This window comes from Poecilia latipinna, unplaced genomic scaffold (assembly GCF_001443285.1).
Source record: "Poecilia latipinna isolate Pla-1442-1.1 unplaced genomic scaffold, P_latipinna-1.0 Scaffold287, whole genome shotgun sequence".
In the NCBI taxonomy this organism is placed as follows: Eukaryota; Metazoa; Chordata; class Actinopteri; order Cyprinodontiformes; family Poeciliidae; genus Poecilia; species Poecilia latipinna.
In genome coordinates, this window is record NW_015112903.1 from 335,438 (window position 1) to 348,226 (window position 12,789).

The 12,789-nt window shown below is 40.3% G+C and overlaps 1 protein-coding gene across 4 annotated transcripts in view; it reads left to right on the forward strand.

The window, feature by feature from the left end:
* Positions 1-12,789, forward strand: part of abcc8 (ATP-binding cassette, sub-family C (CFTR/MRP), member 8) — a 65,494-nt gene that overhangs the window by 30,980 nt on the left and 21,725 nt on the right. For 3 of the 4 annotated variants that reach the window (XM_015034077.1, XM_015034076.1, XM_015034079.1), the window contains exons 12-20: positions 532-572; positions 1,014-1,159; positions 3,115-3,229; positions 3,422-3,598; positions 4,608-4,680; positions 4,797-4,902; positions 9,797-9,829; positions 11,399-11,440; positions 11,819-11,917. In XM_015034077.1, the coding sequence (XP_014889563.1) occupies positions 532-572; positions 1,014-1,159; positions 3,115-3,229; positions 3,422-3,598; positions 4,608-4,680; positions 4,797-4,902; positions 9,797-9,829; positions 11,399-11,440; positions 11,819-11,917 (832 nt within the window). The remainder of the gene's footprint in view (positions 1-531; positions 573-1,013; positions 1,160-3,114; positions 3,230-3,421; positions 3,599-4,607; positions 4,681-4,796; positions 4,903-9,796; positions 9,830-11,398; positions 11,441-11,818; positions 11,918-12,789) is intronic. The other variant, XM_015034078.1, reaches the window with a different exon arrangement.

Genomic DNA, 12,789 nt, shown 5'->3' on the forward strand with positions numbered 1-12,789 from the left:
GAAAGGCAGTGGTTTTTTTTTTTTTTTTTTTTTTTTTTTTGCTGGCACTAATTCATTGGAATAAAACATTTTGTTGGTAATATTGTTTGCGTGCAGGAAAATATCAAAGATAAGATTCATAATCCAATCTTGTTCCAGATGTGGACAAATATGTTGTACATTTAGTTAAGAGGTGTGTATAGCATGGAAATAAATACTTTTATTGTAAACGTATGATGTCAAACTGAAAGGTTAGAGAAAAAAAAACAACTTTAGGCAAACAGGAAGTCAAGGAAAACTAGAAGTTCACAAAAACAATTAGAAAGTAAAATTGCTCTAGCTACATTTCTTTCAAATGTTTGATATGGGCTGCAATTTTATGTGTGAATATTTATGTACTTGTTCAATATAAAGTATTTCTGTGTGCTTACATGAGAAAACTACGGCTTAGTTGATGAAAATCTTTCTTTTCTGCCTCACGATGTTTGTTTTCGCTTGTTAATCCTGGAAAAGTCTTCACATCCTCCTCCTGTTTGTGTTTCCTGCTTCCAGTTTTCATGAATGCAGCGATCCCGATTGCAGCTGTGCTGACGGTGAGTTTTCCTGCTAATTCGCTTTCAATTAACTTTCTGTTTGCCCTGCTTCGTACTTTACTTGGTGGCCGGTTCTTAGTGTTGTGTATTTACCCCGCTGCGAAGCACGGACAGCCCCTGGATGTCGGGAAGCGTTTCAGAGGGCGACTTGACAGCAACACACTAAATCCTTCCTGTATTAATAGAAGTCCTTCAAGGCTGCTGACTTGGGCTGTTAAAGAAAATCAGAAAAGACAGACACCCCCGAGCAGGGAGGGCGACTCTGAGGGACGCACGTAGACAAACGATCCGTCTCTGATTCGATCCTCCTTCAACACTTTGACAGCAGATCAGTTTGTCCCTGAGACGTTTTGCCTTGAACTGGTCACACCTCACTGTCAGCTTCAAGGAAGTGAGATGTTTTATTTCAGACTAACCTTAGGCAATCTGCTCATTCTGCAGACGTTTGTGGTTCACGTCCACATTTCAGAGGACGCTGACCTGTCCCCAGCCGTGGCCTTCGCCTCCCTGTCTCTCTTCCACATCCTGGTCACCCCGCTCTTCCTCCTCTCCAGCGTGGTGCGCTCCACCGTCAAGGCCCTCGTCAGGTGAGACGCGCCGATGAGCCTATTTATTCATGTGGTTTAAGCATTTATCAGTAATAAATGTCTGTGGTTGGTTTTGCTACAGGCGCAGCTAGTGCTGAAAAACAACCTGATTAGATGAAGCACTTGACCTTTTCCCCGCAGCAGACGGAGCTGCTTCGTTATTGGATCCTGGGAATAACACCATCACTTTTCTGCCATTTTGTTTCGATGACCCTACGATTTATTCATTTCAGCCGAGAGCTTTTACAATTACTTTGACACCCGTAGCATCGTTTGCGATCAGGCTGCAGATGTCTGTCCGTCCTCCACCAGTCTCTAATCATGTCATAGAGCTCTGCTCATTACGCCCAGCTGTAGGCAGGTCTTTGTCTAGAGGAAATTGAGGATATTAAATCCATTTCTAAGCCTACATGCTTTTATTGTCAAAGAAAATCAGCTGAAAAGATGTCTTGATACTCTGCACTGCTTTGTTGTAGTATTTATTCATCCATTTTACTACCACAAACCTCAGTTTATCTTATTTTGCACAAAGCACAGCTTAGTCGGGAAGTAGAAAAAGTTATCTTTCAGTCTGTTATACTATGGTTCCACTAAATAAAACATGTTGTCTAAATTGTCTAATTACTAAGCAGATCTCACTGTAAATACTAATAATTAGTGAAGTCATTAGAAGTTAACTGGTTGATACATTTGAGATAAACGGTCCAGTCCTTCATGTGAAGGACTGACCGGCTTTAGTGAAGGACATTTATCTGAAAAGCAGCCAAAAGCCATGTGTGGTAACTTTGGAGGAGCTGCAGAGATCCACAGCTCAGGCTGGAGAACAGGACAGCTATTATTTGTGAACAGAAATCCTTGACGCCCGTCAAAGAAGTCTGGCTTTTACTGACTGTTTTAAATTCATAGTCCTCATACTTCCTAGCTTATTGGGATTAGAAAAATCCCAATAAACTACATTGAAGTTTGTGGTTTCAGTGTGACAAAATTTGGAAGAGGTTCAAGGGTTATAAATACTTTTCCAAGGCGCTTTGAGCAGCACAAAATCATGACCCAGAAAGCAAAACGTGTCAAACCGAATGTGAAAGTAGAAAAGCTTATTTTCTTGAAGTGCTTTAAGGAAGTCTGAGCACACACACTTGAATCGAGTGAGAAACACCGAGGTAGTAATAGGGACACTTTGCTTTCAGAACTGTTTCCTCCAACCGTGCTGCTGGGAAATGATGAGAGATTGGAGAGTTCTGCAAAAACTGCCGTTATCACATATTGCACACATTTCTCCTTCAGATATGTCACATCACTGGTGTGCACCAGTATCACTAGAGGACCTTATTTTGCAGAGAGTGGGCGGGGAAGCTGCCCGCGATCCTCAGAGACTCTTATTTTAAGGACAGAGAAATGTGGCACAAGTAAACTGTGTCAGGAAAAAAAAAAATCTCCTCACTATTATGGCTTGCCTTTGCATAAATGCGATAGAAATACTTATTTAAGCAGGAATAAAAAAACAAAACGGTCCTGATGAAAACATGATAAGAATGCTACTATTACTGCATAACCCAGTATTTGATGATTGGTGATGTTCTTGCAATCTGTGAGGCTCATCTCGTGCTGTACTGTTATAAAACTGATGTGCTTGTCATGTTTACTGTGTGCAAAATTGAACAAATTAGTTTTAATTGAGTAATTGAGTTTGATTACTGGTGTGTTATGCATTTATGTGACATTTAGCTGCAGAAAGGAAGGATTTCCAGGAAAGACGCCAAGATATGTGAGTGTCTCAGGCAGAGAAAGAGAAAAACTCATGAGGGCTTATTCACTATGAACTACTGACTCACCTCAAGTCGGTTTTTCTTTTTCATGAGACCCGATTAGAATCGGGACTCTACGCAGATGAAGAGAGCAGTCTTTGTGTTATTATTTCTCCATCAATTCTCACTTTGATGCTCGTTGTTTTTCAGTGTTCAGAAGCTGAGCGAGTTTTTCTCAAGCGATGAGATCGGAGAAGAACAGGAGCCCAAAGCGACCGTGTCGTCTGGCTGCAGTAACCACAACCAGAACAGATACCAGGCAGTGGTGGGTAAATCCAAACCTGGCTGTCTGTGCCGTGGAAACAAGGGGGGAAACACTTGATTCGCTGTTTCTTCTGTTCTGCTCTGCCTGAGCTGAGTTATTTAGCTCTGATTGTTGTCTTCTTCCTCCACCCGACCGCTACCTTTGACCATTAACCCCCCTATTCACTCTGGTTATCATACAACCCTCGTCTAGTCATCCTCTAAGCCTTTCCCTTCGTCGTCCTCCTCCTTTTTGTCCCGATACTTCCAGCCACTGAAGGTGGTGAACCGGAAGCGCCCTCCGCGGGACGAGTGGAACAACTACAGCTCGCAGGGCGACCAGGAGGGCGACGGGCCTTCTCAGGAGGTGGACCAAGACATCTGCATCAAGGTGAGGCTGATGAGTCCCACCTGAGCTGGTCAGGAACAAGTCCCGGCTCGTTGCAGAGGGTTAAGATGACGGGTGCAAGAGCGTGAAAACCTCTATAGGTTGAGCTTTTGTTAAAGGTCAGCTGTTGGACAGTGTGCAGTTCAATGAAATAAAATGAGTTGAAGGTGTTTTTATCTGGTTTTTCACTGCTAACGATGACCTTTAGAGATTTCCCTGCATGAGAAGAAGTAGCCCTATAGGAAATGTCTGTGCTGAAATGATATATTGTACATTATTTTTGCCATAGATCTGCAACCTTCACAATCCAAAATGACATGTTTGCCCTCAGTCAGCTAAAGAAAGTTCATTTAGAGACACAACTTTTACATCATTTCTTTTAAAACAACTCATTATTTGCTGCTCCCCCACCCTCATTTTACTTCTTATGATTTTATTTTTAACAATTCTGATATTTTTCTGTCTATCTCGATATCATCATGATTCCAAACACTTTATAGCTCACCTCTCATAGCTGCATATGTAAAAAAAACAACAACAAAAAAACTGTTTCTCAGGATGTAAAATCTCTGTGTTTCCATGTATCTTTATTTTACTGCAAACCAATCAGGCTCCAACTGTTTACTTCATCATTTTCTTTGCAGGTTTTGTGCTGCTGCTTGTTTTGCTGAATGGTGCTCCAGAAAATGTGTTTAGTTTTTGTTTCTCACCAGATGCATCAGCAGAATCGTCAGGTTTCTGAAAGGAGCAGCTCAATGGCTGTAGCTCTTCAAAACTGAACTAATTGGCCTCAAGTGTCTCATCAAAGCATGTTCTGCACATTTAAAAAAAATTGCTTTATGATTGGCTTCTCTTCAGCGGCCTTGTCAAATTCAGAAATTTGCCTGAGAAAAGTATTTTAGATACATTTAAACTGCTGTGAGTTTTGGTTTCTTATGAAACACAGATTTATTTATTATTATTATTATTTTTTTTACATGTTTTTTTATCTCGACTTCTGAACTGTTTTCAGATAACTAGTGGTTATTTCACCTGGACAGATGGACCACCAACACTGTCCGATGTGGACATTAAGATTCCCTTTGGTAAGCATCAAGTAATAAAAGAACAGAGCACCTATAATACATTCTTCCAGTTTTTCTCTTAAAAAAGTTTCTTGTTAATTTGCAGTAAAACTGTTCCTCTGATGATCTTTTGCCAGGAAAGCTGACGATGATTGTGGGTCAGGTAGGCTGTGGGAAGTCATCTCTACTGCTGGCAGCACTGGGAGAAATGCAGAGAGTCTCTGGAACGGTCATCTGGAACAGGTTTGATTTATATTTTTCTATTTGCTTATTTATTTGCTGTAAAGGAGCTTCTTGTTGTATTTTTTGTGCAGCAATAAATTCTATGCTCCTGACGTAGCAATTAATTCGCCTCGCAAGGACTCCCTTGCCGTGACACAGCGATATAGAGAATTGGACTTTTAGGGTAATGCAACGCAGCTGATTTAGCGACTTGTATTTTTCATGGTTGGAGGTACAGACGCAGAGCAGTGTGGGGACTGCTTTATGCACCACTGACCCAAATTTCAGCCAGCTGCTCCGGGGAAGAAAAGCTAAGCGGCTCCTGTTCCTGCAGGACCACGCCACAGTAATCTTCTGCTCCATTTCTTCTCACCTTTAAAACATCAGCTGCATTAAAGATGTGCCAAATTTACACAAAATTTCCATCTCAAAATCTTTTTGGCTCCTTTAAGTTAAGCTAACACTGATTTATTATTTGTTACTAAGTTGGTAGTTCAGAAAATATGTAACCATAGAAAATGATTTCCACATTAAAAATTGTTTTTATTGGTTTATTCTAACCTCCTAGTTTTGTGAGTAAACTGAATTTGGGGTGTTCATTTACTGTACACCAAAATCTGCTCAATAAACCAAAAATAAATAAATAAAAAAAATACTTGAAATACATCACTCCTACATCCTGCTTTACCCAGATTCACTACAGCGCATTATCCTTGCACAGTAGCCGGCAGATCCGTTTTCTACTGCACCATTTACTTTCCGCTGTAAGCCTCCAGCTCTGTGCAAAATGGATGTTTGGGTTTTTGTTCGAACATGTTCCAATTTTAAGCACACAGCTGACCGGGAAAAATGTTAATCTTTTGCTTCACAAAAGATGATTATTTAAATTCTTGAAGGAGTTTTAAGATCCTTCCTACTGTTTCAGCTGACAGCTCTGTTGTCGGAGCCATGTTTCCCGTCAGTCAGACAGCTGCAACAACTCATTAAAGTCTCCAAGTAGTCACTCAACTCCGGATGCATTTTGCATATTTAGAGTCAGTCAGGTATTTGTGCTAATCTTAAAAATGACTCAGCCTTTTTTTTTTTTTCCTGTCTTTATTTGATCTAAAATCCCCTCTAGTTTTGGATAAAATCCTACTAGATCCTGAGCTGATGTGCAGCTTTCTAGGAAAGAGTTATTGTTGTCACACAGTAAGTGGATATTTTCTCTGTTGTCTCGGAGTCTTTTCGCCTACACACAGAGAGGCAGACAGAGGTAATGAGATCATCTGTCGGGGCTGTGAGAAGAGCTGGACTCACGCTGAGCGGTCCAGGCTTAGAGGGAAAAAGTGACAACGAATGTCCCTGAACTGTCAAAACAAGTAGCTTAATAATAGGCCTCACTTGTTCCACTACAGGACGGATTCCTTCCGGTAAGAAGCTTCTGTTTCGCTGAGTTTTTTTTTTCTTTGCTGTGTAAGCATTTTATTTATTTCTTTTTTAAATGTTAAATAAAAAAATAAAAAAAGACAGAACAGGTTTGGTTTTTCACCAATCAGACTCATTTAATTCCTTTTTCCGCCACACAGTGAATAACTTACTACTGCAAAAGCAAAGAAATGCACTCAGGACAAAGACCCTAATTAGTGCAGATCATTAAAGTCTTTTGACCAGGATGGTCAAATAGATGGCATGGTGAGGAAAGAATAACACAAAATACTAAAGCAGCCAGGAAACTAATGCATCAATGTGAACATATATATTTCTATTCAGGTGTATACTGTTGTTTAGTAAGTAACAAAGTGGCTTAAAGACTTTGAAGTCAATATTTTGGAGATGCCATAGCAAATAATAACAAATAATCTGAGATGAAAATGTGTGTAAGCCAGGAGACTGACTTGTTCTCATATGATGTGTTTCAAGAAATCGGCTAAAACTTCAGCAAGCTATTGGAGGAAGCTTGTAAAAAGATACCCACAATGAAAAGCAATTCTGCCAAACACTAAAGAAATGTATGTAATCTAAAAATGACTTTTGTTGTTCAGGCATTTTGACAAATGAAACTAATTTTGATAATCCTCCTAAAACACAAATAATTGATCTCATTTCAGTAAGTAAAAGACATTTAATTTTGGTATCTGTGGACTATTTCTGAATAAATGTTTATCTTGCTTTAGATGTGTATGCAGTTCAAGTATTTCTTAGTTTCATTTCAACATAAACCCAGAGGATAATGATAAACAGAGTTCATATCAATTAGCTCGGCTTAAAGTGAACTCCTGTCTGTCCTGGAAAAAGTCCAGAGTCGTCCTTGCTGCTGAATTTCTCTTCGGCTCTCTCAATTATGCAGCTTTCAGTCTCCATTTGTCACAGAAGTTTAGGGTTTTCTGATTATAGCTGCTGTTGGCAGGCAGCTAAACTCACTCACTCACTCCAGCTGCTCCGGAGCCAGAATCACATTGGCACAATCTCTGATGTTGGCTTGGGTCAAACGGCCCCTGGATCATGTGTCCTTGGGAGGCTGAGGAGCAGCAGTCGTGACTCCTGGCATCTCGAGACACACACGATGAGGAGTTTTGCCTGCGTGTGTGTTTCCCTCACATTTGCTGTTGTTATGCAGCGCTATAGTCAAAAACATTAAAGCTTGGATGAGCAGCTACGCCTCAAAGGAAGAGTTGGGCTTTGAGCCGTCGATGCTACATAAATTATGGACAGCTTTCTCTTTATTCAGCTCAGAACTGAAGGCAGCAATAACAAAGTGCTGAGATTAGAAACGCTAATAAAGTGAAAGGCAGTGGAGGATAAATAAGACGGACTTCTTGAGCCTGGCAGGGGGAGACGTATTAGTAATCAGGGGGTGAGTCTGCAGGGCTGTCAGGTCCATAATGATGCTCTCATTGACCGGTTTGGAAAGGAGTTGTGATTGTGACTCAGCTGTAATGACCGCGCTGATGGTGTTCATGAGTCGATTGCCCGGGTCTGTCCTCCCGGGGGCTTTAGAAGTTTGTTTTATTGATAATTTACTCACTAAAGGGACATTTATAATCCCAAGTGCTGTTCAAGATCATTGGTGATGCTTTCAGCTACATCAGATGAAAAATGCTGAATTTTTTTTTTTAACATTTACTCTTGACATTTGAAAACAAATAGCTTTCTTAGTTTGGACATGATGAAACATTTGAGCCTTGATAAATGTCAGCCCTCATTTACTCCCTGAAAACATCTAAACCTGTGAATAAGCATTGCAAGAAACCAGCCTGAGCTTTGGTCTTTTCCTGGCTGCAACGGCGGACTGTGACTTTATCAAGTCAGCGGTAATCACAGTAGTAAACTCCTGATGCAGCTGCATGACTACATGATCAAATGCAACGTGTGCTGTGTATTTATTTGCGCACCTTCGTTGAATAAAGTATAGTTAATGAGTTGTCGAGGCGGGTCACTTGGAATCTCGGATTCAAACATAATCATATGTTGTTGCAAACAGATCTGTAATTTCTCATCTGATGCCTCCTTCTAGTTGTTCCCCTGCTTACTTCGCTTCTGCTCCTAATAAATGAAACAATGTCTTTTTCTGGGATTTCTGCTTCTTTAAAGTGGACAATTGCTTGCATCTATAATTTACTTTTCAGCACAGACCTACATGTCTTACATCCTATGTAAGATGTTGCTCAGGTCTTCCAAAGAGAACTGTCAGTTCACTTCTTGCACATTTGTTTAAGGTAATTTAACTTTCCAACTTTTCCATCACAACCCATGAACCAACCCTCGTATCTTTCCAAATACTCGACAGATAAATCCTGATCTTGAGTCTGTTTTACTTAAGGATTAAACACCACAAGGAGGGAACTGGATTGCCCTCTAACGCCACTTTAAGTCTTAATGATGTGTTTCAAACTGCGGGAATCGCCTCTGAAGATTAGTTTCTCACTGCTGATTGAAAGTGGGAAGCAGGACTCCCTCACATGTTTGTCCTTCTGAGATTACGCCCCCAATCCTCCAAGGTGTTGATTAGAGTAAATCAGCAATCTTTTTCTACGCTTCAATCAGACATGAACATGATTAAACATGCCGTTACAATGGCTGCAGGATGGAAAACACTCAGATGTTCCCGCGAGGCATCAAGTTCCTTTAAGTGATTTGTGGTGAAGAGACTTGATAATATTATTGCTTGAAGTGTTTTTCTACAGACTTTCAGTATTGTTTTTATCTGTGGGTTCTCCATATTTTTGTTGCCTTTGCAAATATATTGCTAAGAGTAAAATCTGTAAAGGCATCATTATTCTTTATTCATATGCACAGAATCACTTCTGTCTGCACAATAATGTTTTGATTTATGAGGAGATGTATTAGTTGTTTAGACAGTAGGTAGCAGTTTCATTTCTATTTTCGGAGTGTTTAAAATGTACTTTTTTTTTTGTTTCGATAATATTTATCAAATTTCTATTAAATGCCTTATTGAGCCAGACGCTAATGTTCAGTGGAAAGTCCTTGTGGGTGAATATAACCAAACTGTTTGTTGACCCATTCCCTTCTCTTTCTTCTGACACAGCATGTAACAGCTGTGTTTTTACACGTTCAAGAGCAAACTATCAGATCCTCTTAAATGTCAGCCTCCACCTCTCCCCTCCCCAACGAGTGTTTGTTACTCTAGCTGCTGCAGTAATAAAAAAAATAAAAAAACGGCAGTAAAATCGTCCTTCACCTTCCAGCCATCCACAGATGTGACTGAAGTCACCTTGTCAGGACGAGGTGTCAACCGAACATATAAATACACCACAGCTGCAACTGAGCAAAGCCCGTGTGTACAGTTTACTCTGGACTGTGGAGTAACATTAACAGTTGCAGTTTCCTTGTGTCTCCATCTTCCCAAATCATGAAAAGTAAAACCATAAATTAAACCCAAACTTCTCTTTTTGTTCTCTGTTTTTATTTGCAGCATGCCCATCCTCAAATCTGAAGGAGATGAAAGGTAAGCCAGACCCGCCAAACCCAAACACGAAAGCCAAAACACTGCGATGTATTTTTAGTTGGTGCCGTAGAGAACATTTTCTGCCGCTCTCAGGCTGACTCAAATGCACTAAAAATATTTGCAGGCTGGATTTCTGAAACACTCAAGCTGTTGTATGCTCAGTAAGTCTGTACTGGACTCGTTTTGATGGGAAAGATAAATGCCTGAGCCGTTGTGCTGAAACAATAACGTTAAGCATAAATCAATGTTTTAAATAAAGCTTTGGTGACAGCTGTTCTCCAGCGGACGGCTGTGTGAGGGTTATTCCAGCACCCGTTTGATAAATGTTTCTATTTGTAACTCAACATGTCATTCGCTGCTTTCAGCTCCAGAATTACATCCACAGTCAGATTTACGTGATTGAGTCAGTGACTTGTTTCTTTCTGCCTTTCCTTTGGACGATGCACAAAAACATCATATTCAGATGGCATAAATTTATCTGATGACCTTTTATGCGTTCTGTACATGTTAATGTCTTTTAAGCTGTGATGGATGAGTGAGAAAGATAACTGGCTTTAAATCGACTTAAAAAACCAAACAGAACAACATATATGTGCATGTCAATAAATTTCAGTATCAGATTTATTTCAGTAATTAAGATCAAAAAGTAATGTATCTTCATGATTGAAGGCACACAGGATGACATATTTTAAGAATTTATTTTTTTATTTTTCATGAAAAAGATGAAAAAAATTAAAAGATTCCATTCTGCCTTATTTTGAATATTACATGTGTCCCAGAAAAACAAATAACGCAAACGACTTAAGTTCATTTTTACAGTTGTGTTATAACCTAAAACAGATGCAGAAACCGAAAATGGTATTTGGAAAATAAAGAGATTTGTCTTCTTAATAAAATACCTATGAATCAAATATTGAATATCTTTGAAACTAAAGGTTGACAATTGGACTAGGTCAAAGGTCAAATTAAAGTAAACGTCATAATAATACTGTTCATTAACATAAAGAATATTTTTTCTGGATTACTGGTAGCTGGGTTCGACTTTTGCCTCTACTGAGCCAAAACGTGCCAAGCCAGCGTGAACCTGACATCCCCACCAATCAGACAGACTTGTTGGAAAAAGCTTTGTATTTTTGTCCACCATCAGAAACACATTATTTAGTGGAGACAGGAAGAGCAGGAATACCAGCAAGCATGAAGCTCAGAGCTGCGGTTAGCGCTCTAATCTCGTCTTCTGGAATCAGATCTTCTGAGAACTCTCTGAGTCCGAGCAGGTTGACGCTAATTTCCGTATCAGCAAATTACAGGAAGATGAACAGGATGAGGGCGTTATTTCTTTTAGGAAGGATAAGATTACTGTTAATGGTAGATGTGTTCATGTGGAGCAGACGTCTGCCTGTTTGCTTTTGGGCCGCCGAGCAGTGACGTGATTGCCAGGGCGAGGAGAGAGAAAACGGGCCTACGTGCGTGTTTGTTCTATGTTAATCATTGCAGAAACACGGTGAGGTCGATGATCTATTGTCTGCCTAACGTTTCGATGTTGCCGTGTGTTTGACATTTTCCCCGCAGTCCCACAGACAGAGATGCGGCGGCAGGGGACCAAGACATCAGGTGAGTCCAGACGTGACGGCCCGTCCTCATGGAGACACATCATGATTAAAAGCTGAAAGCGCGCACTCAGTCTTATCTGGAAATCCACCAGCTGTTCTCGTTGCATGCCTACTTGGCCCTGACCCTTAGCTACATATTGACAGCACAAACACACCGCGGCCTCTAATGATCCCCGGACTACTTGCTTAAGGACTGGAGACGTCTCAAAGCAGTGTCAGCCTCTGAGGTTGAGGAGTCTCTGTGATGCAGAGATTTAGACAAACTCCTGGATCTCAACCCATGTGTGAAACAAGAGGCCCATTAAGCAGTAAAAATGTAGACATGGAGAGATTATCCTGTTTGTTTAATAACTCGGTGTGTTCACTGAATCTGTGGCAGGAAAAGGTGCCCTGTGGCCTACGCTTCCCAGAAGCCCTGGCTGCTGAACTCCTCTGTGGTGGAGAACATCACCTTTGAGATGCCAATGATAAAATCAAGGTAAACTCTTACCTGCAATTAGAGGTTAATTGCTGTGTTTTTTTTTTTTTTGCCAGTTTTTATCCTATTGGTTGCACGGTTCATAAGAGCAAATTGCTTCAAAGATCACCAACGAGGCCATTAGTGGAGTCCTGCAGTGTTCGTTATCCTTATTGGCCAAACCTTTGGGTATTTTATCCATTTATTAGTGAGCTAATTAAAGCTAATTCAGTGCTGCTTACAAGCGCACGCAAATTAACACTTTCAGAACTGCCGTTTTCTGTGAAGCTTGTACTGAACGTAAATGGAGAACTTAGACACATCGCAGCTCAGCAAAAACCAGGAATTCAAATCGGAATTACTGGATTTTCCCTAATTGGGGTTAAAGTTTACACCAAAATCTGCATAGATTAAAGATTTCAGGCGACGTGTTGTTTCAGTGAAAACCATTTCATTCTGAGAAGTTGCAACTTACTTAAAGAGAGCATTTTGCAGTCATATGTAGCATTGTTTGTGCATTGAAGGATTATATTTAGACCCCCAGTTTTCAGCTGTGTAGTTGCACTTCATTAAGTATTCTGATCATTTAATGCTGCTGGTTCTTCACACCTGAGACCACAATTTAAGCATTAGTGATAACAGTGTCAGAGGTGGACTCATTAATCACTGCCTGAGTATTTATTATGACCTATTAGCTGCCATGTCGAGATGTTAAATGAAAATACAGCCTCTGTTGTCCCAGCAGCCCGTTCACAAAATTGAAAGTGCTGATCCCTGATTGAACTAAAGTTACTGTTCGACCTGACAGTAAAACACTTTGAGAGAGCATCATTTGATTTTACGGAGGGTGTGTAATTCAACCTCGTCTCTTTAAATCACTCCCGGCACAACAA